General features: G+C 39.0%; 1 protein-coding gene across 6 annotated transcripts in view; it reads left to right on the top strand.

Moving 5' to 3' along the window:
* Window positions 1-22,496, top strand: part of TULP3 (TUB like protein 3) — a 35,999-nt gene extending 13,503 nt beyond the window's left edge. For 3 of the 6 annotated variants that reach the window (XM_013199961.3, XM_067005284.1, XM_067005305.1), the window contains exons 2-11: window positions 2,177-2,228; window positions 7,374-7,536; window positions 10,359-10,535; window positions 12,258-12,427; window positions 13,863-14,060; window positions 14,540-14,652; window positions 15,076-15,190; window positions 17,651-17,749; window positions 19,921-20,092; window positions 20,585-22,496. In XM_013199961.3, coding sequence (XP_013055415.3) covers window positions 2,196-2,228; window positions 7,374-7,536; window positions 10,359-10,535; window positions 12,258-12,427; window positions 13,863-14,060; window positions 14,540-14,652; window positions 15,076-15,190; window positions 17,651-17,749; window positions 19,921-20,092; window positions 20,585-20,718 — 1,374 coding nt within the window. In that variant the 5' untranslated portion in view covers window positions 2,177-2,195 and the 3' untranslated portion in view covers window positions 20,719-22,496. Of the gene's footprint in view, window positions 1-1,989; window positions 2,011-2,176; window positions 2,229-7,373; window positions 7,537-10,358; window positions 10,536-12,257; window positions 12,428-13,862; window positions 14,061-14,539; window positions 14,653-15,075; window positions 15,191-17,650; window positions 17,750-19,920; window positions 20,093-20,584 lie in introns of those variants that run through there. The other 3 variants (XM_013199960.3, XM_067005289.1, XM_067005294.1) reach the window with 3 other exon arrangements.
* Window positions 22,497-24,606: the final 2,110 nt, after the last annotated feature.

Raw genomic sequence — 24,606 nt, 5'->3', positions numbered from 1 at the left:
AATCTTTACATTTTTTAATGGAGAAGATTGAAGGCTGCTCATTTTGTTGCCTGCTATAAAGTGATTTTAGTCTGTGTTTAAAAGTAAATTCTAAAAAAGAACACTCTTGTGTCTTTTGTTTTCTAAAGTTTTGTGACCAGTTAAAATCTTTATGTATTTAAACCCCTTTTGAGTCTTAATTAAGTGGCCGAAGGTGAGGCCTTATGTAGTCTGCAGTATGGTCCTGTTCCAGTAGTCTTTGAAGTTACGTAACTTTATTGCAGTGTGGGTGGAAAATAAATTAAAAATACAAAGTAAATAATATTAATTGAGGATATCCACAAGTCTCATGTGCAAGACCTAGTATTCCAGTGTTTTATCATCATACAGGTAAAAATGAAAACTTAGAACCTTATTTCCAGAAGTAGTGCTGTTTGTTTTTCTGAAGAAGAGACTCAAGTTGCTATGGGCTTATTTTCTGTTAGGAAAAACAATAAAAATACAGTCATTTGTATCAACGCAGTACAATTTCATATTTGTTTCTAATTTTATATAAGAATATGTCCATATATTGGTAAAAATTGATGAGAGCTGTATTGGTTGCTTTATAACAAACTCTTTACAGAATTTAACTGATGTCATCCATATTTTAAAGGTTGTAGTTTCATGTGGCAACTAATATATCCTTCTGCATTCAATAGATATGTCTGTTTCTTTTTAAATTGTGGCTGTTTTGAGATGGAGATGAGTGTATTACTGTAAATGTTGCTGTGGGGACAATCAGTAGCTTTCCATCACTTTTCAAGAAAGACATCGATTTTTCCAGCCCCTCCACATTGCCTTTGAATCCAAGGTGCTACCTATTACTAGCTCGAATGAGGAGTAAGGTCAGTTTTTATAATCAAGGTGTTTCCAGGGTCCTAGAGCCATTATGTGATGATATGTAAAATACATCGGGAAAAAAAAATCCAGAAATCAGGAAAACTGCAAAGTAAAAAACAATGGGATCGATAACTTCCTTTAAAATACCCTTTGTTGGGCAGTAAGCGTCAGTTTTAGGGTACGTAAACTGTTATTTATGATGTGCTCATACAAAACTTTTTTTCTGCACGTTTCTGCCTTCCAGAACAGGACCAATGTTGGACAGGGTAGTGTGGATTCTCTATGGGTTAAGCGGACTCTGAGGCTTTTCTACTTGTTAGCACTACATACATCCATACTTTATGGCATGTGTTTTGCAAACACACACATGCCATTTCTTTATCTGATTTTCCTTTTTGAGGTTACATTCAGCACTGTCTGCCAGCTTGTGACTTCACATCACTGGTCATTTCTGTGTACTTAGACCAGACAAAATTTCTTGTTTAAATTTGAATTTTGGCTAGTCCTGCTTTTCCGCATACCATAAAAAAAATACATAATGCCTATCTGTTTCTTGTATTAAGTGACTTCTTCCTGCAGTATTAAAGTTGTCTCACTTCAAGAGACATCTTTGTCAAAGCTGTGGAGGAGGAAAGCACGCAACTGTGGTAGGCAGAATATGTGCTTGTCAATTAACCTTTTTTCTTCGTAGGGTTAACCGCTCTAAATTGCAGTTTATGTAATAATTCATTATCCTACAAAAGGAAAAGTTTCTATATGAAACACGGCTTAGAAACAAAACCCAAAGTTCATATGAAAATTGGTTATTAAATAAGTAGGGAAATTACTTTTTTTTTGTCTGTGGGAATTAATTTCAGGTGTTGCATACATTTACAGGTGTTAACAGTAATTCTAGGAAGTCTGGTAGGAGAAGTAAATAGTACAGGGTTGACCCAAGACAAAGCCTCAACTTTTTGATTTAGTTTGGAATTGGGTATTTTATGAAGGATAAAGGACTATACTGAATTGGCTTGTCTCAAAGCTCACCTCAGCAGTGGCTCGTTATCTATCTATGAGTAATGAAGTTTCTTTTTGCTTACAAAATGTTTTCAGAACAGTTTACTAAAGTGACTAAATCACAGGCTGGTCTTGTTTCTGACAGAACATGAAGTATGTTTCTTTTATAATGCCTTGTGGCTTGGCCTTTCTGTGGGATAGAAATTATGCTTTACAGTTTTTTTAAAATCTTGACAGTTATGTTGCAGTCTATGAATATTGTGTCTTATAATGCAAACTATTTTCTAGTAATAATTGTTTGTTTCTTTCACTTTCACAGCATTTTTGAGGATGAAGGCATGAAACTACGACAACTGAAATTAGAGAATCAGGTAAATGATCGTGCACAAGCTGGCAAAAATAAGAACAGGAAAACAAACATTCGCCATCTCGTTGTAGGAAGGGAGGAGGTTAAAGTGCTTGTTTCATTTTTCTCTTCCTTCCTCTCCCTCATTTTTCCTCTTGATCGCCCAGCCTGTTGTAATTTACTGTGTAATTTTTTGCTGAGAACTACATAAGGTGTACAGCAACAGTGAATCCTGCCCACATTCTTTAACTTGAGTTGTGATATGCAAGGTTTTATGTGAATTCACAGTGTCACAGAGACTTGAGAACTGGGAGTGAAGTGATTAAAAATGCTTAGTCTGAAGAATATAAACAGAACTGATTTCTAACATTTTTCTTTAAAGATTCGCCTGGCTGTTGTTAGCCAACATTGCTATGGCTTGTAGGTTTGATTTCTTTGATACATTTACTTTTCCACATGTCCTTCTCATTTCATTGGGACTGAGTCACCAAAAGGGAGGAATGAATAAAAAGGTTGGAAGACTGTAGGGAATTACCATTTAAGCCTCAAGTGAAAGAGAAGTGTTCCCTAAGCTATAGAAAGATCTGCTTAATACTGATGTTGAAAGAGATTTCCAGCATATTTCTATTTCTTTTTTCATTTCCTAAAAATAAATAACTAAATAAACACAGCCAAGCATTTATCAGATATTAGGATTTATGTCTTAATTTTTAAAGCATGTGAGTGCTGTTTGCTGGATGCCTTGATTAGCTACTCATGAAAGCAATAAAGTGTGCATCCTCTGTGAAATTTCAAATGCTTCTCTATAGGTTAGAAGTTGTGAAATTATTATAGTTATCTAGCTGCCTATTCCACATGAAATAGAAATCACCATATTACATTAAATTAATCTAGGTAGAACTTTAAAGTATGTTCTTTAAAAATGCTGTCTCTCAGCTGAGGATCTTTAAATCCAGACGTAACACTCTTTGGGGAACTGATGTATTGGTTAGTAGCCCACTTTACCAAAACTTGTTTGTTAGTTCTAGTCTATTTAGCTTTGAATTCAGACGTTGGATTTATTACCAATTTTATCTCAGTACATATGTAGGCTGTTACCTAAAACACTTCAGACCAGGGAGGAAAAATGATCTTTGGTCGTAACCGTAGAAGCTACAATAATCCTTTTACCTGTAAGCTTTTCAGTAATACTTATTGGAGAAAAAAAAAAAAAGGCATTAGCTTGAGAGAAAGATCTCAGAAGTAATCTTAAAAAAAAAAAAAAAAAAAGGCACGTAATGCCCAATGCCATTCAGTAAAAAGTTCCCAGACTAAAGATGGTCTTACTGCTTGGTGATGAACCTTGATGTCCATTTCAGGATTGTTGTACTGGGTCATGAGCTGGCAGTCGCTACTGGCTCTTAGTGTTAGATATTGTGGTCAATGTATGCCAGTTTCAGACATTGCCATGGAGATACAACACTGTTCCACCAAAACAAAGCTGCTGGGCTAGGTGGGATTTCTGTGGAGCAGCTGTCAGTTAAACCATGAAGAAGTGAGTTTATAGAGTTCATACACTTTTGCAATTTTATTTCAGGCTTTTTTTGATTTTATTGATTGCAATCATCTTCAAACAATGACGGCTAGAAAGTTTTAGTAAAATGTATTTTAACACCCCAGCTCCACTGCAGCTTGCAATTGAGATTTGCTGAGAAATGCTAACAGTCTCTCATTTAGGATTGTATTTTCAGGTTTCAATGTTAACTTTGAAAGTCTACTTCTATCTTTTACATGAATAGTACCATGCTTTCTGAAGAAATAGAGGTCAATAGCAAATCAGTATCAGACATGATGATCATTGTTGGTTGTAGCTGATAGCACACTTGATCAATTTCAAATGTTTGTAGGAACTGAGATAAAAATTACAGAATGTTTTTGCAAAATACAGTAGAATTATGTTTATCGCCTTTGACCACAGAAAGAATCTGGAATAACCATTTGCCTCAGCAAAGATATGTGTTTCTGATCCATCTTTAAGAGGTGTAATTGCAATGAAGTGTTATTTATAACGATGCTTGACATCAAGATCCATCTATGGTCCAGGTCTGTCTGACAGGATGCTTTTGTCTAGACTACTGCCTTTTCCATGAGGAGAGAGTGGGTGGCTTCTCAGGCAATGTTTACTCCCCAGCAGTAGAACATGTTTCTTTTCAGGCACCTGAAGCTCAAACTGCGGGTGCTGCCACCTCTCTGTGGATGCGGAGGGTGAAGCTGAAGGCGTATTTCTGAATGCACTTAGTTTGATATTATTGACACCAAGTTTTTCATCAATGCCATCATCACTAGCATTGTCCCTGGTGTCTCAGTATGAACTGAGGAGGAGCTGGAGGGAGGAGAGGAGACGAGAGGATGCCGCAGTGCTAGGATCCATCCCATGTGGCCTACTAAGGTGGGACCATGCCAAATAATAAATAGTATGATATTGCATCTTCAAGAGTGGAGTGATTGAAGCCTTCTTGTGTACAATCTTTCTGTTCATCGCACTAGTAGGAAGAGTACCAAACTGCTTCTCTTGTTAGTCTGATATGATGTATTCATATACATCTGACTTCTTAGGCAGCACATTGGAAGCTCATTAGAACCAGAGCTGATGGTTTGTGACTGTTCAATCATCCTCTGTCCTGATGTTGTGCTTTTCTGTGGTGCAAAGAAAATGTTTCTGATAGTATTTAATATGTGGAGTTCACAAAATCCGGAATGAATCACGATACTTGGTGTCTGTTATTTATTTAATGGGTTAAGTGTTCCTGTGTTCTGTTCATGAACTATCTGATTTTTTTGTTGTAATGCTATATGAATTTTTACTGTGACTCAGAGCTGGAGGACAAGGCCACTTAGTAGACAAAAGGAAACAAAATACAGCTTGTTTTTTTAGATTTCATCTTAGTGGAACAAGTCTAAGAGCACACAGTGCTGAAGGTAATGCTGCTTTGCCACCTTGTGCATAGAGAAAGAACTGCTACTAACCATCCCATCAGTGAGCTTGTAGATTTTCATCTCAACAAGCAAAGCAGTAGAAAGAAACCTTTTAAAAACAAATGAAATTACTATCAGATTTTGTCGCTTTGGTTATCTTGAAGTTCTTGTGAAAAGAAGGTTAGTCACATATACCAGCAATAGAATATGTGTTTCAATATGACCCTATTACCCTGTTAGATTGGTGAGTCCTTAGGAAGTCTTTAATGAAGCAGAATTTACTATAATAAGAAAATAAATTTATAGACAGGTGAGTAGTAAAATGTTTTTTTAAAAAAAGATCTAATAGAATAATCAGTTTAGTAACTCTAAAAATGATTATATCCTATACTGATCTCAATTTCCATCTGTGTACTTTCTTACTACCTTTAGGATGCATTTGTTTTATTTTTTCTAATCTGTCTATTTGCCATGTAGAAAAGCCTTGGCAATAGTTTTTCTCAAATCTTAATTTTTTGTTCTGTTTTTTCCCATCTCCTTTTATGTCAACTATCAGAGATTTAGAAATGTAGATGTATTTTTAATTTTCACTTAGCATTAATTTACAAAATAATTAAAAAAAATACTTAAGTTGTTCTGGACAGTTTGACTGTGCTTGTATAGAAAATATTGTGACCTGTGATGACTGAGCATTTTCTCAGAATTTTACTTTACTGCTTATTTTCCTTCCTTTTCTCTAGTCCAGTCTGATAATCTCTTTGGAATTCTATGTATTTTTTGCTGTCCAGGACAATCCTTACAAATAATTTTGCAGTAATGAGTGGTACCTGTATTGCCATCTAGTCTTCAAATTGAAATCACAAATTTAAAAAAATACGTATTTTGGAGAAAATAACTTGAAAAGCAGAAAGAAAGAAAGAATAAAGGACCAAGGGCTGAGTTGTGTTGGAACCTTTCAGGGAGAGGTTGCCTGAGAAACTGTCCTCACTTGAGATAAAAAGCCTAACAGGAGAGGAAAGATCCAACAAGAGAGAGAAAAAGCATAACAGGAGAGGAAAGGATTCCAAAAACATCATTCTCAAATGAATTGAGTTGTTGTTACTGTTTATCTGTTGGATCCTTGGATCCTTAACTGAGAAGCACTTGGTGAAGAAAGTATTTTTAGAAAAATGTTTTATTTTTAACATTAGCATATGGATATAAAGTTATTTCCTTTCAATCCTGAATTACATAGAAATATTTTACAAGGTAGATCTTTTCCTATTACTAAATCAGTCTTATTTTAATGACTGTGGGTTTTTGTTTGTTTGTTTGTTTTTTTCCTCCTCTGTTTTATCTTGAAACATCAGTTTCTGGGAGCTTTCTGAGTTCTCCCTGTTAGATGATAGCCTTTGTCACAAAAGCCATTTCCGTTGCAAGTACTGACCTGCTTTTACTGCATTGACAGCATTTATAACTGCAGTGGCAGAATAAGCCCTTGTTAAGGATGTTTAGAAATTGTATACTAATATAATGGAAGGCTTAATTGCCATATAATTAATAGGTCACGGGCTCTTATTTTTACTCTGATAATCTTGGTGTTAATCTTGGTGATAATCTTGGTTGTCAATGTTAGTTTAATTGTACAAACCAGTGAGGATAAACTATATATTCCCTGTACACACGGGAAGTTGTCCTAAAAGACATTATGTCTAGTCCAATTGTAACTATAGTGCAGCAAATGGAGAGTCCTTGTGTGCTGTTTGGTCTGTTCTATTAGCTTAAGTATGATGCATGGAGTAATAAAATTGACAGAATATGCTGTATGTTGCAACATTACTATATGAAGTGTCTAAGTGACTGATGAATTTGTCTGATTTTAAGGGTTGCTGAAGTTTTTACTGCAGGAGTTAGGAGGAATGGAGTTAGGAGGAATGGAGTTAAAGGAGTTAAAATTATCTGTTAAAAGGAGTTATAATTATCTATTGATGGTCTCAGGATAGATCAGAAAATAAGCAGGTGTCCTCATCACCCATCAATCACTGATGGAGAAGCAAAGGCTTTGGAGTATCTCGCTCCAAAGACACTGTGGGGTGTGTATCTAGGATTTTTGTAAAAGTTCGCAAGTGCATTTTAGGTTGATTGGAGATCCACTAGCATGTCATTACCAGTGGCTGAGGCACTGCCTCTCTGGATGTGGTTACTCATTCCTATTTCATGTTTTTCTCTATTTCAGAGAGCTCTTCTAGAGAAGAAGCAGAGGAAAAAACGTCTTGATCCCTTGATGGTACAGCCAAATCCCGAGGCAAAGCTGCGCAGGCCAAAGCCCAAAGGATGCGAGGAGCAGACTCCTTTAGTAGAAACTCCTACCCCATTCCACAGTGATGTTATGTTACATGGTAAGTAGTCAACCCAATTGCAATGATGTTCCTCAAAATGCCAGCGCATACATTTTATGTCACATGTGGTGACCTACATTGGTGTGACAGTGGTCAAGCAATAAACAAGATTGATCACACCTTTTTTTATGTATACAAGTACAATTGTATTATTAGTGTAGTGGAGAAATACTGAAGTGTATAAACAAGTAAAAAAATTATCTTGAATTTTGTGACAGCTGCCTTTCAGTACACTCTTACTTGTGTTTAGCTAAAAAGAGGTGTAGAAATGGGCTAGGAACTTCTATATTGGCAGGGAGCTACAAATACAGAGTAAGAGAGTTTTCTGAAGCAGTAGGATAAAGAATAGTCCAGTGGTGGCTGCCTTTACTGTCCTTCATAGAATCAATGTATGCTCCATCTCAAGATTGGATATGACTGGATGTGGAAGCCCTACATTGCAGTAAAAATGTCAGGAAGTAGTTTATGAGAGCCAAGATCCTGTCAGGCTATCCAGAAAGTAACAGCAAATAGGTTTTGAGATGCATACTAATGCAGGATGTTATAATACCGCTGTTAGATTAATAGGGAATTAATTTGCAGAGTAGAATTTAAACCAATGTTACCTAGTTTGAAAAGATCACATACAATATCCCCTGAGATCCTGTCTTTTAAATGTTTTTCTTGGTCTCAAGATCTCTTTCACAGTCATGGGATGAGGAGGAGAGTGGTGATGTAGCGTTTACATATTTAAAATCAGGTTGGGGAAATCTGAAGAAGGACAGCTTTAAATGAGGAAAGAGGAAGAGAGGAAGGGAAAAGATTCATAGACATTCGAAGTTAGGAAACTTCAGTAGTACTGAAACTACAAGGAAAAAATGAAATTTACTATTCCCTCACTAGCATACGTAGTTCTGAAGTTTCTTCAGTGCAAACAAATGACTCTTGGGAGTCAGACCAAAAGGGGAGAGGGGTCCAGGAAGGCTGGATACTCCTCAAAAAGAAAGTCTTAAAGGCACAGGAGACAGGCTGTCCCTGCGTGCCATAAGATGAGCTGGTGGGGGAGAAGACTGGTGTGGCTGAAAAGGGAACATTTGTTGAGTCTCCAGGAGAAAAAGAGAGTTTATGTCCAGTGGAAGAAGGGACAGACAACTCAGGGAGAGTACAAGGAAGTTGTCAGCACATGCAGGGAAAAAATCAGAAAGGCTAAAGTCCAACATGAGCTCAACCTGGCCACTATGGTAAGATAACAAAAAATGTTTCTACAAATATATTAACAGTGAGAGGAGGGCAAAGGAGAATCTCCATCTTTTACTGGGCACGGTGGGGAACAGGACTACTGAGGTTAAGGAAAAGGCTAAGATTCTCAATGCTTTTTTTACATCTGTTTTTTAATAGTCAGACCAGTTATCCTTGGGTTCCTCAGCCTCCCAACCTGGAAGTCTGGGATGGGAAGCAGAATAAACCCCCCACAGTTCAGGTGGAAACAGTTAGAGACCTGCTGCTCCACCTGGACTGTCACAAGTCCATGGGGCCAGATGGGATCCACCTGAGGTTGCTGAGGGAGCTGGCAGATGTGACTGCCAAGCTGCTTTCCATCATCTATCAGTAGTCTATCAGCAGAGAGGTCCCAGATGACTGGAGACTTGGTAATGTGGACATTAAGTTGGGGGCTTGGACAGGTACACTCTGCTGGGTTAAAAACTGGCTGTATGGCTGGGCCAAGAGTGGTGGTGAACGGAATGAAATCCAGATGGCAACCGGTCACCAGTGGTGTTCCTCAGGGGTCGGTGTTGGGGCACATCCTCTTTAATATCTTTATTGATTATTTGGACAAGGGAATTGAGTGCACCCTCAGTGAGTTTGCAGATGACACCAAGCTGGGGGGAAGTGTCGATCTGCCAGAGGGTAGGAAGGCCCTGCAGAGGGACCTGGACGAGTTGGATAGATGGCCATAGGCCAACAGGATGAAATTCAGCATGGCTAAGTGCCAGGTCCTGCACTTTGATCACAACAACCCTATGCAATGCTACAGGCTTGGGGCAGAGTGGCTGGAAAGCTGTGCAGAGGAAAAGGATCTGGGGGTATTGGTTGATGCTCATCTAAACATGAGCTGGCAGCGTGACCAGGTGGCCAAGAAGGCCAATGGCATCTTGGCTGTATCAGGAATAGTGCAGCCAGCAGGACCAGGGAGGTGATTGTCCCCCTGTACTCAGCTCTGGTGAGGCTGCACCTCGAGTGCTGTGTTCAGTTTTGGGCCCCTCAGTACAAGAAGGACATCGAGGCCCTGGACTGTGTCCAGAGAAGGGCTCTGAAGGTGGTGAAGGGCCTGGAACACAAGTCCTGTGAGGAATGGCCGAGGGAACTGGGGTTGTTTAGTCTGGAGAAGAGGAGGCTCAGTTTGTTAAGCTTGTAGCTGTGGATGCTTTTTATCAGATTTATCTGTGATGTTCACTGTAGAGCACTCACTCAATACCACTCCTTACAAACAAGGAGTCCAAACAAGGAGTTGGAAAGAGTAGTTACCCATAAATAAATTGAAAGGTACCAATGTGCATGACAAATACTGCTCATCTTAATTGCTTGAGTCCTTGAAAAAAACTGTATACAATGACTTATAAATGGAGAAACTCATGCCTGACATGTGTAGCATGGCAGGAGATCTGTACCACAGTCAGGCCTGGCTCCTCCCAGGTCTGACAGAAGTTGAAGTAAACAAGAATACATCAGTACTTTAAAGGGATGCTTGAGCCATGGAAGGTGAAAGAGAAACCAACCATCCTGGGAAATGTATTTACCTGTAAAAATGAGACTTTTGCATTCTCTCTCATTTTGGCCTGAAGGCATTGATGGACCAGCTGCTTTCCTGAAATCAGAAGTGCAAGATTTAGGAACCAAGGTCCAAACTCTCTCTGTTGGATCTTCCATAACAGAAGACAATGCAGATGAGGAAAAGGATGGACAGTCTCTAACAGAAACATCAGGCAAGCCAGATCTGCAAGAAATCTTAGAGAAACGAGGTAAGAGTTGATAATGGGCAGAGGTCTTTTTCAGGACTCTTCTACTTGTAATTTTTTTTTCAGTAACATTTAAGAAATCATGAAACAAATGTCTGTAGGATCTTCCTCGTACAAGCAAAGCTAGCGGATTCTACAGCATGTAGAAATGAAGATCTGCAGTTCCTTCTGTTGTTAAGTGGAATATGACAGTATGCTTTATAATTTTCTGGCCTTTCTAAAAAAAAAAAAAGCTAAGTTTTTTTGGTGACAAAACATTATACTTCACATTTTGCTAAAGTTCGGGGTGTTTTTATTCCAGATATATCTGGATACGATATACAAAATACTTGAATATTTTCGCAATGGCAGAACCTTCTAAAACCAGTAATGCTGTAATTTAACTGTTGAGGACACTAACAACAAAGGTACTCTTCCTGTGTCAGGGGCCGTATCCCACTGAGTAGTTTCCCAGGGGAGCATCTATCTCTGCCTGCCAAGCATCTTAAGTTGCTGTTATAGTACCACAGGAAGCCTTTTTGTTGTATACAGTCTAAGCAAAGTAATGGCTATTGTTTAATGTGCTGTGCAACTTGTTTCATTTTGCAGAGACTGTCTCCCAGAATGTTTCTAGTACACTTTATGAACGCTACCGTGTATAGGAATACTTTTATTCTGTTGTCACGTGAAACAGCTGTTATCTATGGATAATGACATTACACAAGAGTTAGGGAAGGAAGCAGGAGAAAATATCCGGAAACTCCAGGAGAACTTAGTCTAGGTAAAATATAAGCAGTGAATTTTGAAATTGGCTCTAGTCAGCACCTTTCCTCTTTCCAAATGCACGTTGGGAAGTTTACAGACAAGGTATTAAGACTATGTTTTTCTGTTTTATGTGAGACAAAGAACTTACAGCAGTGTCCCCTGTATTGGAACACCGTTGTAATACTGATTCACAGAAACAAATTCAGCTTAGTAGGCTGAGTCTGTCCATATTCTACAGTGCTTTATATGCTTTTCCATTCTACAGCAAAATTAAAGAACGGACTTGCAGAACAAAATGATATACCACCAAGTAAAAGGAAACACCAAATAGTGATGTGTTCAGATGTAGTCTTTATTCAGAGTTATTTTTGTTATATACCCAGTCATCCCTACATAGCTGTGCTTGGTTTAAGATTAAATAAATAAATACTGGGACAGTTCTGTTTCCATTCTGAAAATCAAATCATTAGTAGTATTTAAGAAACCTGAGTTACTGCTACTGATGTAAGAACAGGAAAGCATCTAATTGAAGAAGTATCATACTTCATTTCAGTGTCTATAATACTAAGTGGAAATGGTAAAGGATGTAAACTCTGTAGAGTCCAAGCTGCAGAGTACGTTTCACCCTGTTGAGCTGGATTGCCTTTTTTGTTCTTAAAGCATGGAGAGCTTTTCTGCATAAAAGTAGGCAAAATTTAATTCAATGGTAGCATATGCTAAACAATGTGCTATATCATGTAAAATATGCATTAATAAAAGCTTAATCAGCTGCACGCTGTCAGCTGTAAAATGTCGCCACTGGTTTGAATTTCAAAGCTCAGGAAACAATATAGCATGAAGAAAATCAGCAGTTGGAAAAACAGAAATTAATTGAAGAGAGAGAACAGGATAGTTATGTAAGGGTCTTATGTAAATTAGTGATATTCTGATCTCATGACACCTTCTTTCAAAGGTTACTTGCTTGATCCTATGTTCTGACAGGAATTTCAGGCAGTTTGAATTTTGATGAGGAGGACACAGAAGAAGAGGAAGAAGCTAGTAAGAGACCAGCATCTCATTCACCACATCCTGAATCTGAGAGGCCTAGTTCTGCAACCAGTGAGAAATCCTTTGCAGTAGGTGTTTTGAAATCAGTTTCTGATAAGGACTGGGTACGTGCTTGATTTTGACTTACTAACCCTTTTAGCACTGGGTTAATATACAGTATTTGGAGCTGTCATTAATCCCTGAAGGCAGGGGAAGGACAAGATTGTCAGGTTATCTAACAGAAGGCTCCATGAGTTAAACACAAAGACCTAGTAATGATCAAAGGAACAATGATGGGTGGAGGAACCCAACCCAAGTAACCTAATCAGTGAAGAACAGAACACACTGAATCAGCTACCCCTATGATGCTCAAAGGAGAAAGATTAGACCATTGTCTCTGGCTCAAAATCCACTAGTCTGCTTGAAGGATTATAAGTTTTAATGTGGGATGCAAGGGTGAGCAGAATTTTGCAATGGAACAGGAAAAATTCTGGGATTATACAAAATTTATAGGCTGATTAGAGGAAGGGACACATGAGGGCTGGAAAAAAGCAAGGTGGATCAAGGAGCAACATGCATGGGAAAACAGAAGTAAAGAGAGGGGATAAAAGTCTGCAGCAATCCTGGATGTACTTAAGTCTGTGCTACTTTTCAAGAGACCAATGTGAGTATGCTTGTGAGGTGACTGGATGTATAATGTGCTACACTGCCAGTGAGTACGAGAGGTCTGGTCGCTAGTAACTTGGGTGACTGGGGTGTGGGTGACAATTGCTGGAGATGACTTGTAGGGGTGCCACAAGGGGTGGGTGAGAACCACTAGCAAATTTCAAGTGTGCGCATGTATGTGTGTACTCATCAGACTTTCTACTCTCTGGACCTGGTAATAGGGGTAAACCATCAACCTCATCTCCTAGGCCCGGTCAGACAAAGAATACCCTGGGTTCTACAATCTACAGGATTCAGCTACCTCTAAGAAAAATGACTTTAATATGTGATACCAGATTTCCACTAGAATTCTAGTTCGTTTGGTGACCATAACTTGCATCCTGACTGTATGCATTGCTCCAAGGCTCCTCCAGCATTTAGTTGTGAAGGTTCTACTGTCATCTTGCTCTGTTTCTGCTGCTTTTCAGAACCAACATAAGCTTAGTGCTCAATTCAGTTGCAGAAAGCACATTCTGTCTTATTGCAGCATCCATCAGTCCAGTTCATCATGCTGCCTTATTTCCCACAGAGTGTTTGAAGATCTAAAAGTAGAGAGGCTGTTTGATTAGAACACTTATGGTGTATCAACCTATTTTCCTGTTCCTAGTAATTCACTTTTTCCCTAGTTCATGACTACTTTTTCTCTCCTCCCCTTGGAGGGTTAGACTACTCAGAGTAAAAAAGTCTTCAGCCACTTTCTTCAGAGAAACACAACTGTTTTCTCATTCAACTTTCCTTTCCCAAATATATTCTTGAGGCATGAGATCTTCTGTTTCAATAAGCCTTTCTTTTCCTGGGGAATACCAGAGCCTCTGATCTGATATTGGTTTGCTAATATGATGGTTCTTCCCACAGGAAACAGGTGCTTCCTGTAGTCCATCCCCTCAGGCAGTTGCACATCTGGGAGAAGTAGAGAACTTGGAGGATTTTGCATTACGCCCTGCACCCCGTGGTATTACAATCAAATGTCGAATCACTAGAGATAAGAAGGGAATGGACCGGGGCCTCTTCCCTACTTATTACATGCATCTGGAAAGGGATGACAACAGAAAGGTATTGGAAGCAGCACACAGTATCTTGGCTTGGCTATTGTACTTCAACCACACAATATTTTTGGTGTAACAGAGAGCAGTGCATAAATTGGTAAGACACCAGAAACCGAGGAGAGACAGCATGTAGATGAGGACAGTTTATATTTGGCCAAGGCACTAAGGAGGATGTTGGCAAGTTTAGAAGCCATAATACAATGAAAGGTGAAATAAAGTATGAAAATGTCAGGGATAAAGAAAAGCAAAGAGATTGGTCTGTTGAGAAGAAACAGAGGAAAGACTAGAAAAGGCAGTTGCATTATATCCAGGCTGTCGAGTGAGCAGATTGGAAGAACAGGAATTCAGGCTGGGTACTTGTGGAACAGAAAAGTATGGAGACAGTAATAACAGTATAGAACAAAAAATGGAGATGTAACAGTTTGGATAGAAGTTCTTCTGCATTCTTTCAAAACACCAGTCTTGATCAAAGTTTTGTATTTCCAGACATTCCTTCTTGCAGGGAGAAAACGAAAAAAGAGCAAAACGTCCAATTACCTCATATCAATTGACCCAACTGATTTATCCCGGGAAGGGGAAAGTTTCATTGGAAAACTCAGGTGAGAACCACAGAAAAAAAACTATGGACAAATGTACATCTTCTGCAATAGGAAAGGTAGAATTTACATGTTAGAATAGTTGGAGTTAAAAATAGCAATTTGATATCAATTCAGGAAATGTATTAACCTCTTCCTGCTTAATGCCATGTGTACTCACCTGGCTTGGCAAGCCTCCTTTAGAGTTACCATTCACAATGATAATTTAGAATTTGGAGGAATTCTGGCTCAGGACTTTTTCTAGTACAGGTTACATGCTCGGTTTACAATGGACATTTCACTGAAATTCCTTACTGAGCTGACTGTGGACAAACCCGATGACCAGAGGCATGTATTTTCTCAGTGCTGCACACATGCCTTCAGATGGTTAAAAAAAAATCCACTGATGCCTCTTTCTTTTTCTGTCTTTCCATAACCTGACATTAGGTCAAACCTCATGGGAACTAAATTTACGGTCTATGACCATGGAATTAGCCCAATCAAGGCACAAGGCCTATTGGAAAAGGCCCGTACCCGACAGGAGCTTGCAGCTATCTATTATGTAAGTAGTGCCTCTTATGTAAGTAGTGCCTCTTCCCTTTTATGTGCTTCTTTTTTGTAGCCTGATTACTAAGGAAATGGGACTCACAAAATCATGCTGCCTGCATCCTCCCTCATTTAACTTTTGAACTAACTAACCAATTTCGACCAGATATGATAAAGGGCAGAGGCCTCAAATATAAATTTTTACAAGTTTAATGGGAAAAAAACCATTGTCAGAGGAGAGAGAGAGATCCAAACTAATGTTCTGATGGACTTGTCACCTGACCCAACATTAGGCATGTTGCCACTCAGCATATCCTTGATACGGAGCTAGCCACATCATGAACTGCCTCTTGCCCAGCTGGTAGACACTACAAAATAACTGGAAATGTCTCATGAAGTAGGGCTATTTTTAGCAGAACTAAAGGCATTTTGGTAAATAGAAGTGAGCTGGTATTATTTCAGTAGTAGCATGTTGTTAGTAAGGGCACATTTCCAGGGGAAGCTATTCACTATCACTGTCTCTTGTCCTAGAGACAGGATTTTGGTCTTGTGGGTCATCTCAGTCTAAGGCATAGAGACAATGTACTTGTAGGTACATCACTGTAGAATTCTGTGAAGTTTTTCAAAACACGTTGATTCCTATTCCAGTCCTGAGGTTTGAGGAAAATTTAAGATACTTTACAAAATAAAAGCCAGTCAAGTGGAGAAATTTTTCTTTTATCACAGGTACAGCAGTAGAAATTTAATGGTGCATTAGCCTATTGGACCTTGATTTTTTTTTTTCCTATTAATCTTAATGCCAAGTAGGGGAAAAGAATTGACATGATAATTCCAGTGCTAGCCTGTTTACAGAAACATCACTGGATCTTTGTATAGAGTATTATTAATTTCATAGAATGTCTTGGGTTGGAAGGGATCTTAAAGGGAGCATAGGCAGGGATGCCACCCACTAGATTAGGTTGCCCAGGGTCCCATCCAACCTGACCTTGAACACCTCCAGAGATGGGGCAAACACCTTCTCTGGATAGCATGTTCCAGTGCCTTACCAGCTTCTGAGTAAAGAATTTCCTTCTAACATCTAATCTAAATCTCTCCTCTTCTACTTTAAAACTGTTCCCTTTTGTTATTGTCACCTGCCCTTGTAAAATGTCTCTCTCCAAACTGTTTCCCTACCTAAATGAACAGAGCAAGGTGTTAAAATGAGTACAGCAGGAACTATAAAGTCAATTTCTCAGATTTTAAACTGTTTCATATATGTGAAGTTAGTGAAATTTATACATGAATAAAATCAGTACTCTTGTTCTCATATGTGCTTATTGGTTTTCTGAAATGAAATAATAAAGATTGCAGCTCTGAAGACCTTTATTCTGTGTCTGTGAAAATGCTGTAGGACATTAGAAGTTGTATCACTTCTGTTAGCTCAGTGATTCTAAAAGATTCTGGCTTTTTAATTGGTATTTAGAAGCTTTAAAGGTATCATTGACATTGTTACAAAACACTTTAAATAAAACACTTTAAATGGAACATTGGATTTTGGTTGACATTATTAAATGAATGGTTTGAGAATACCAAGAAAGACCTTTTTCCTTTGCTTTTTATACTCAATCTACTTGGAGCAGTCTTTTGCAGTACTCTGTAAAAGTCTGCTTGTCTTAAGATTGAAGCTTGGATGGATTGCCCCTTTAGGACAAGGGGCAATGGGTGCAAGCTGGAACATGGGGGTTCTGCTTAAATATGAGACAAAACTTTTTTATGGTGAGGGTGACAGAGCACTGGAACAGGCTGCCCAGGGGGGGTTGTGGAGTCTCCTTCTCTGGAGACTTTCAAAACCCGACTGGACACATTCCTGTGTGACATGATTTAGGTGTTCCTGCTCCGGCAGGGGGATTGGACTAGATGATCTTTCAAGGTCCCTTCCTATCCCTAATATTCTGTGATGCTGACTACTTTGCCTTCTGGGTCTGTTCTTAATCATTTATAAAAGAGCACAATTTGACAGCAAATGGTAGGTATGCTCTTAAACACAAGAAAAATGCCATTCATTCTTCAGGAACATTCTAGCCTAAATGGTGATGTCTATATATCATTGTCTCAGATCAAAGATCTGTATACTTTATTATATTTAACTCTTGCTCACTAGCAAGATTTTAACATGCTTTTGCCTTGGATGTAGAAATTTATGCCTGGAAATTGCACTTGTCTAATTTCGCTGTTGATGTTTCATTAAGACAATGAAAATGTACTACAAATTAGGTAGTGCTCTGTATGTCTTTTGAGACAGTTTTTTCTAAATGGAAGAAGAGAGCTATTTCAGTGATTAAACACATTTGGAGTTAGATGACTGCTAGCACAGTTACAGCTAGCAAATCTCCAAAAACCAACACAAATGTGGATTCAAGTTCAGCTTTTCTATCCGTCTTTCTGTGAGACAGAGTATCTCCATTCCTGAAAATAATGTCTTTTACTTGTATTTCAGGAAACCAATGTATTAGGATTCAAGGGTCCCAGAAAAATGTCTGTGATCATTCCAGGAATGAACATGAACCATAAGCGAATTCCGATCCAGCCACAAAATGTGAGTTACGAAGTTTGGTCATGGTTCAGATTGGAGGAAGAGGTTAAAACTTTCTCCTAGAGGTGCGGGTGTTGGTGACAATAGTGGTCGTTACAGCAGGGTTGTCCATGGCTGTTAATGAGTCTCATAGACAGTAATAGTGTAGCCTAAAGGTGTTAATTAATTTATTCTTGACTTTTACCTCATTTGTAGCCTTCTGAATACTGTTTGTATTCTTAGTTGTCATGTAGTTAGCCTAAATGCCATATACTGTTGCAGTGGCTACTGTATCTTGTTGCTGTTGCACCTACAACTCCTCATTGAAAGGACACTGTTACACTGGGGGTTACATGAACACAGAACAAACTCTCATCTCCCAAAAGCTTTCATTTTAAGCCAGTATGGGAATTACAACAGATGGATAATAAATGGATGGGGCAGTATTTTGGTGTAGTAACAAGAGAGTAAGTACATTTTTATCAGAATGGTGTCAGCATCTTTGTAAGAATCCCAGGAAAGTGAGGATTCTTTAGGGAGAAAGTGGGATGAGAAGGATGGAGTTGTGGCTATTTAATGAGGATTTCTCATATGAGGATTTCTCAGATGCATTTGTTCCTGGCAAGCAGCTTACAGATGTGTATCTGAAGATACAGTAAGGAGTATGATGAAGATGCCTTCTGGCATCCCTAAATGTGGGTATTATGTTTGGTGTGATAGGAGACCTGTGGCAGAAAGGACAGATGCCAACTGATTCACCCGATCAGTGTTATAAGCTAGAAAATCGCATCTGCAGCTATGTTGTGAGTGGATATAAGTAGAACAAGAGAGTATTTTTGATGTCAGAGAAGAGTGGCCTTCAAGAGTGGAAATTTAGACTCATGAGAACCTGAAAAACATATTTAATTCTGTGGGCAGGAAAATTATATCTAGAGGTGGTCATTGATTCTTCATGTTTCAGTGTTCTCATATTCTTCAGTAACAGTTTAACGGTTCTTCGTGCATTTTTCTAACATTTTTCATACCCCTTTGCTAGCAGGCAAGCATAATGACAGTAGCCAAGTCTGAAAGACAAAGCAATTCAAAAAAGTTGTCAAATCCTTTGGGGTGTTGACTCTGTTTTTATCTTCATTCTCTGTAGTGTGATGCCTCTGATTAGGCAATACTGCCCCCACTTTACAGGAAGAAAAATTGCATCAAAATGCAGCTTGTTAGTGCCAATTTTTAAAGTTGATGTGTACCTTTATGAAAATAAATAAAGCTAAAAATAAAGATACAATTTAAACCGAACAACAAATTTTAGTGTAAGGAAAACAATGAATTTTTGAGAATAACCTATTTTTCTATCCATATACAATACTAAAACACTTAGTCATATTAGCCACACCTCCACAAAATGTTGTTTTCTGTTCACTTCCATTCAAACTGAACTTATTTAATGGGATTCTTTTTCTTGTGAGCTTTAGCTTATATAATGTATAATCTGGGGTTTTATTTATTGCATAACTTTTAAAATTAAATTGTATGCCATGTGTTTCATGCACTATTTCCAGTTCCTTGTAATTAATTATTTCTGAAATTTAATGTGCTGTTTTGCCTCTCCTTTTTGTGTATTTCTTTTATTTGTCTGTATATTCTTCATATTGTACACCTCTTATTAGATCCGTTAGGATGACATTTAATCTACTTACGGTGTGCTTACCACCTGCTGCAGCCTTTTGACTTTATACTGAAACACCCCAGGGCCTATGCAGTTTACACTATGTAGTTAATTGTAGATGTTCTTTGTTTGTTTCAAAGTTTAGAATTTTGGAAATGGATCCAACAAGATCAGAGAAAGCTTATGAGCCTCGTAAAGGAGATTTCTACCAGCACTATGATGGTCATCTGTGACCTGTGAATTGCAGTCTTTCCTGTGCATGCACACACTTTTTCTCTCACTATTTTTTTTTTTTTTTTGGGTGGAGATATGGCAATAACTCCTTGAGTGGAAAGGAATGGTTGGACTAGGAAACCATTAAAGTATTTTCCCGGTACCTGCAGGATACTTTCAGTAGGACAGAGTTTAAGTGCTGTCATTGTGTTTCATTTAACAGGGAATGACACTGAAATCACAGTGTGCGTACGGGAGAGAGGCAGTACTCAGAAATAGAGCCATTCTGAATCTGATAAATATATTTCTTTCTTCTAAACAGGAACATGAGAGTCTTCTGTCAAAATGGCAAAACAAAAATTTAGAGAACCTCATTGAGCTGCACAACAAGGCTCCAGTCTGGAATGATGATACTCAGTCCTATGTTTTGAACTTCCATGGGAGAGTCACTCAGGCTTCAGTGAAGAACTTCCAGATTGTCCATGACAATGACCGTAAGAGTCTGGTAGAGAATTGGGGGTGGGGTGTCATTCAAACAGGGAAAGCACAATATATTTCAAGAGGTTTTGGAGGAGTAGGACACTCTTGCTGGAGAAGGGAAACTGGATGAAAGAAGACAGCTCAAGATGACTGAGGACTTCTCAGCTGTCAAGAAAATTATAAAAGGCCTAACTTTTTCTGGGATGGGTGCAGAGGCTGTTGTCCAGCAAAAGAGGGAACAAATGCAAGCCTCCTGCAGGGGAAGAAAAGTTAATGTGACACCTTCAACCCAGCAAAAGAGTGGTGTGGGCCTTGGTTTTTGGTAATCTCTAGAATACCACAGTCACCCCAGAGAAAAGATTTTAAGTCCAAATTGGTGACAAAGGATGGATACAATGACCACATATATTTGGGACTGCCAGATACTTCTGAACTTTTGTTCATTTGTTTGTTTTCTTTGCTTCCCTGTGAAATTGCTGGTCTCTGAATCTTTCTTTTCTCCCCAGCTGACTACATTGTGATGCAGTTCGGTCGTGTAGCAGAAGATGTGTTCACTCTGGACTATAATTATCCTCTCTGTGCTCTTCAGGCCTTTGCTATTGGACTCTCCAGCTTTGATAGCAAATTGGCCTGTGAATGAGAGACAACAGACTCGAGACATGGAACTGACTCCCATCCCTGCATCTTGTTATAAGAGTTTAGGTGGAGTAATGAAAAGCACATCAGGGATGGAAGGGAACTGGAGGACAAACTTCTGCAGGCTTATTTGAAAGCAAATAGCAGGCCGGAGAGCATTATGGTGGTTTACAGTAGATCTTAGGAGTCTGTCCCAAGACTGAGCAGTCTCTGTACTCATTGTTGAAGAACAAGGAATATTGGTGATGTTTTTGTTGTCAGAATTGATTCTGCTTTCAGAATCCTTGTAACACATGCTGCTGCCTGAACAGGCTAAGGAAGTTAACCCACTAATTGAAACACATTGCAGCTTGGACTAGAAAAATAGTGGTTTAGTGTCCATATACCTTGGATCTTCAGCAGTGCCCCTGAAGATGATGCTACCAATATTCCTTTGAGTTCCTGATCAGACTAATTCAGAAAAAATAGAAGGATGGTTATGGCATGTGTTCTCTCTTGCCCTGTGTAGCATTTTGCTGTCTGTAAAAACAGAGAGAAAGAAGGGTTGAGGTTAAGCCTCTGTGCAACCGTAGGTAGTGTTCAACAAGTACAAACTGGAATGAGATATTGGCTGTAGTAAAAACACTTACCTCCTTCTCTGTGGAATGATTCTCTGCTAAGTCTGATAGTCCAGTTCCTTTTCATTATTCTAATTTTCAATGCTGGGTTCTACAATATGGAGACAGTAGGTCACAGCATGGGACACTCCTTGATTCATATGGCCTTGATTCATCAGAGCGAATTGCTGCACACTGACACGTAAGCCTCGTAGTGCACACATCTGGTGTGTGCTAAAGTAGAGAACAGCTACTATCTTGCCAGTTTCATGGCCATTGTGCATATCCATGATGAAATTGGAAAACTGTATCCTTCCAATAAGACAAGAATCAGCGTTTACCAGTTTCGCATATTGTCAGCAGACAAGTTCTGTTTCACGCTCCTGAAAAACAGACTTACTGCTTTTGTTCTCCAGAGTCTTTGCAGTGGTAGATATCACTTGTTCTTTCAAAATAATATCAGAAAATATCTTCACAGAGTTTCATTGCCAGGAAAAAAAAATGATGGTAATCATGCGTAAACTTTGTTTTAATTGTAAATTATGAACTGTTGCTGAGGGCACCAGCTCTAGAAAATGCTGGAAGCCAAGTCTCAGATGCCTATTCTGTATTAGCTAGAGAGCCGTTGTCTTGAGAGTGATCTCATCAGCACAGCAGTCAGTGAAGAGAACTTGAATCATGGATCTCTTTTGTGCCTTTATGTACTTCCTGCTCATCACGCTGGGGTTAAGACCTGACAGAGTTTTCCAGTTCTCCACTGAGTTCTTGGCTGATGGCTCCACGTTCCCCACACCCATCCAGAAATACTAAAAAAAAATAGTCAGTTCATAATCTGATTATTATTATTTTTCTGTCTAGGACTGTGTGAAAGAAACTGCCCTATGTTAGCTTGGGGTGTCCTGAAGCTACGATGATAATTTCTAATTTAAGTTAATTTTTCTCTGTTCTCGGAAGGCTACAGTAGCATTGCTTTACTCACCCTTTGAGCTAAGCTGGACAGCAGTGGCTCTTCAAGCTATCTGTTGATGTCAAATCATCTTCACGGGGTCAGAGCCTCCATGTCTTGGTCAAATTTACGCAGATATATGAACCGCTTCAGAGCTCTTTTATCAGATACTGTTTTACATCAATTGTATTTATAACTTTTATATCTAAATGAAAATAAACTAATTTATATATTGAAAAACTCCTTAATTCTAAATGAAATTTTTTCTAGGATTTTATTGTCACTTACGGGTGTTCTTTGTTCCTCCTGTACTAGATGCTACCTCAATTTCTTCCTGTCTTCATATCTCATCTCTCTTCTCTCTGTCCACTTTTCCTTTGTAATTCTCAATTCTATTCCTTTGTGTTGATTTTCTTTATACACTAAGAAGGCTGGGAGTGAATGTAAGCTTAGTCTCTCTAATGCCTTTTTTTTCCATCAGGAACTTCCAGTAAGACTTCCGGTATAGTTCATGGTTCCTGTTTGGTTCTCTTTTCAAGCTGCTTGCACTTCTCTGCCCCATGTTTTTAATTATCATCCCAGCCTCAAGTTACGGCTTTTGAGATGGTTCCTTAGGCATTTTCCTACCTTCCATCGGAACCTTTTCTACTGTTGAAGTACAATATAGTGTACTTGTGAATCAACAGCTGAAATAATACAGGGCTCAAGGGAAAATCAAGTTGAAGTGGTTATTTTTATTTCCACTAGCAGATGTATGAACCTCAGTAAGGGGAGATACAATGGATCTGGTAAGCAAAAAGCTGACACAGCTCTCAACGTGTAGGGCGTATTCTTCATGCTGGCTGCATACCACCTCTTTTTTTTTTTTCCACTATTTCCTTCTGAGTGAAATTAGATCCAGTTGAGAGATAAAACTGAGCAAGAAGTTCTACTAAGCAGTCGCTCTTGTACACAATTAGTTGTCGCTCACTTACCTTTGCATGTAAATGTAATGTTCATGAAATCCCAAGACCTTAAACAAGGATGGAAGCATGTTATATTGTTAAATATGAATCCTAAAGGCAGGCCTAGTAGACTAACAGCTCCTTGGCTCACAGACGTCAAAGAGTGAATAATGTCTTGCCCTCTTATGGCTCAGTCCTTTCATTGAAGCTTTGCTGCTGAATTTGGTAGCAGCAGATGCAGAGGATCTTTGTTTGTTTTGTTTTTTGTTAGTATCAGCATAATAATTGCATTAGACTGTACTTAGTATAGTGTCACAGTCTTCTTTCTGGTATTAACAGCTCTAAATCTCTCAGTTGTCATAGAATCTGTAGAAAAGAATCGTAGAATCATTTGGGTTGGAAAAGACCTCTAAAGATCAAGTCCAGCCATTAACCTACCTTTGCCAAGTCTTCCGCTAAACAATGTCACTAAACACCACTATACATCTTTTAAATACCTCCAGGGATGGTGACTCAAGTACTTCCCCGAATGGCCTGTTCCAATGCTTCACAATCCTTTGAGTGAAGACTTTTTTTTTTTTTTCCTAGTAACCAACCTAAACCTCCCTTGCACAACTTGAGGTTATTTCTGATGCTTGTGAGAAGAGACTGACCCCCACCTCAGTACAACTTCCTTTAAGGTAGATGTGAGCAATAGTCTCTCCCCTGAGCCTCCTTTTCTCTAGGCTAAACAACCCTAGTTTACATCAGCCGCTCCTCATACGACTTGTTCTCCAGACCCCTCACCAGCTTCGTTGCCCTTCCTTGGACATGCTCGAGCACCTGGATGTCTTTCTTCTAGTGAGGGGCCCAAAGCTGAACACGGTACTCGAGGTGTGGCCTCACCAGACTTGAGTACAGAGGGACAATCACTTTCCTGGTCCTGCTGGCTAGACTGTTATACAAGCCAGGATGCTGTTTTTCTTAGCTGCCTGGGCTGGCTCATATTCAGCCAGCTGTCAACCAAAACCCTCAGGTCCTTTTCTGCCAGGCAGCTTTCCAGACACTCTTCCCCAAATCCTGTAGCATTGCATGGGGTTGTGACCCAAGTGCAGGGCCCAGTGATTGAATTAGGTTTTCCTGTCCCTGTTACAGAAGACAAGCAACGTCTTCCCCATGGTTTACAGGTCAGGAGCTGGGAGTTTGTGCAAAGTCTTGTGAAACTCAACTACGGACAGACTCCTTCTCTGACAAGAGACAAGAATCTCATCTTCTCTGCTGTAATGTCAAACTGTTGTAAGTAACTGCAGTGCTGCACTATTACAGCTGAAATTCAGAACTAAGAAAGAAACTAAAGTATTCTAGGGCCAAGCGATTGGCCCACTGTATAATTATGAAGATCAGTAGAAGAGCAACTGTGGTGTGAG

Source organism: Anser cygnoides, chromosome 1 (assembly GCF_040182565.1).
Source record: "Anser cygnoides isolate HZ-2024a breed goose chromosome 1, Taihu_goose_T2T_genome, whole genome shotgun sequence".
Taxonomy (NCBI): domain Eukaryota; kingdom Metazoa; phylum Chordata; class Aves; order Anseriformes; family Anatidae; genus Anser; species Anser cygnoides.
The sequence above is the reverse complement of the archived record's forward strand: the minus strand, read 5'-3'. Positions and strand labels throughout refer to the sequence as shown.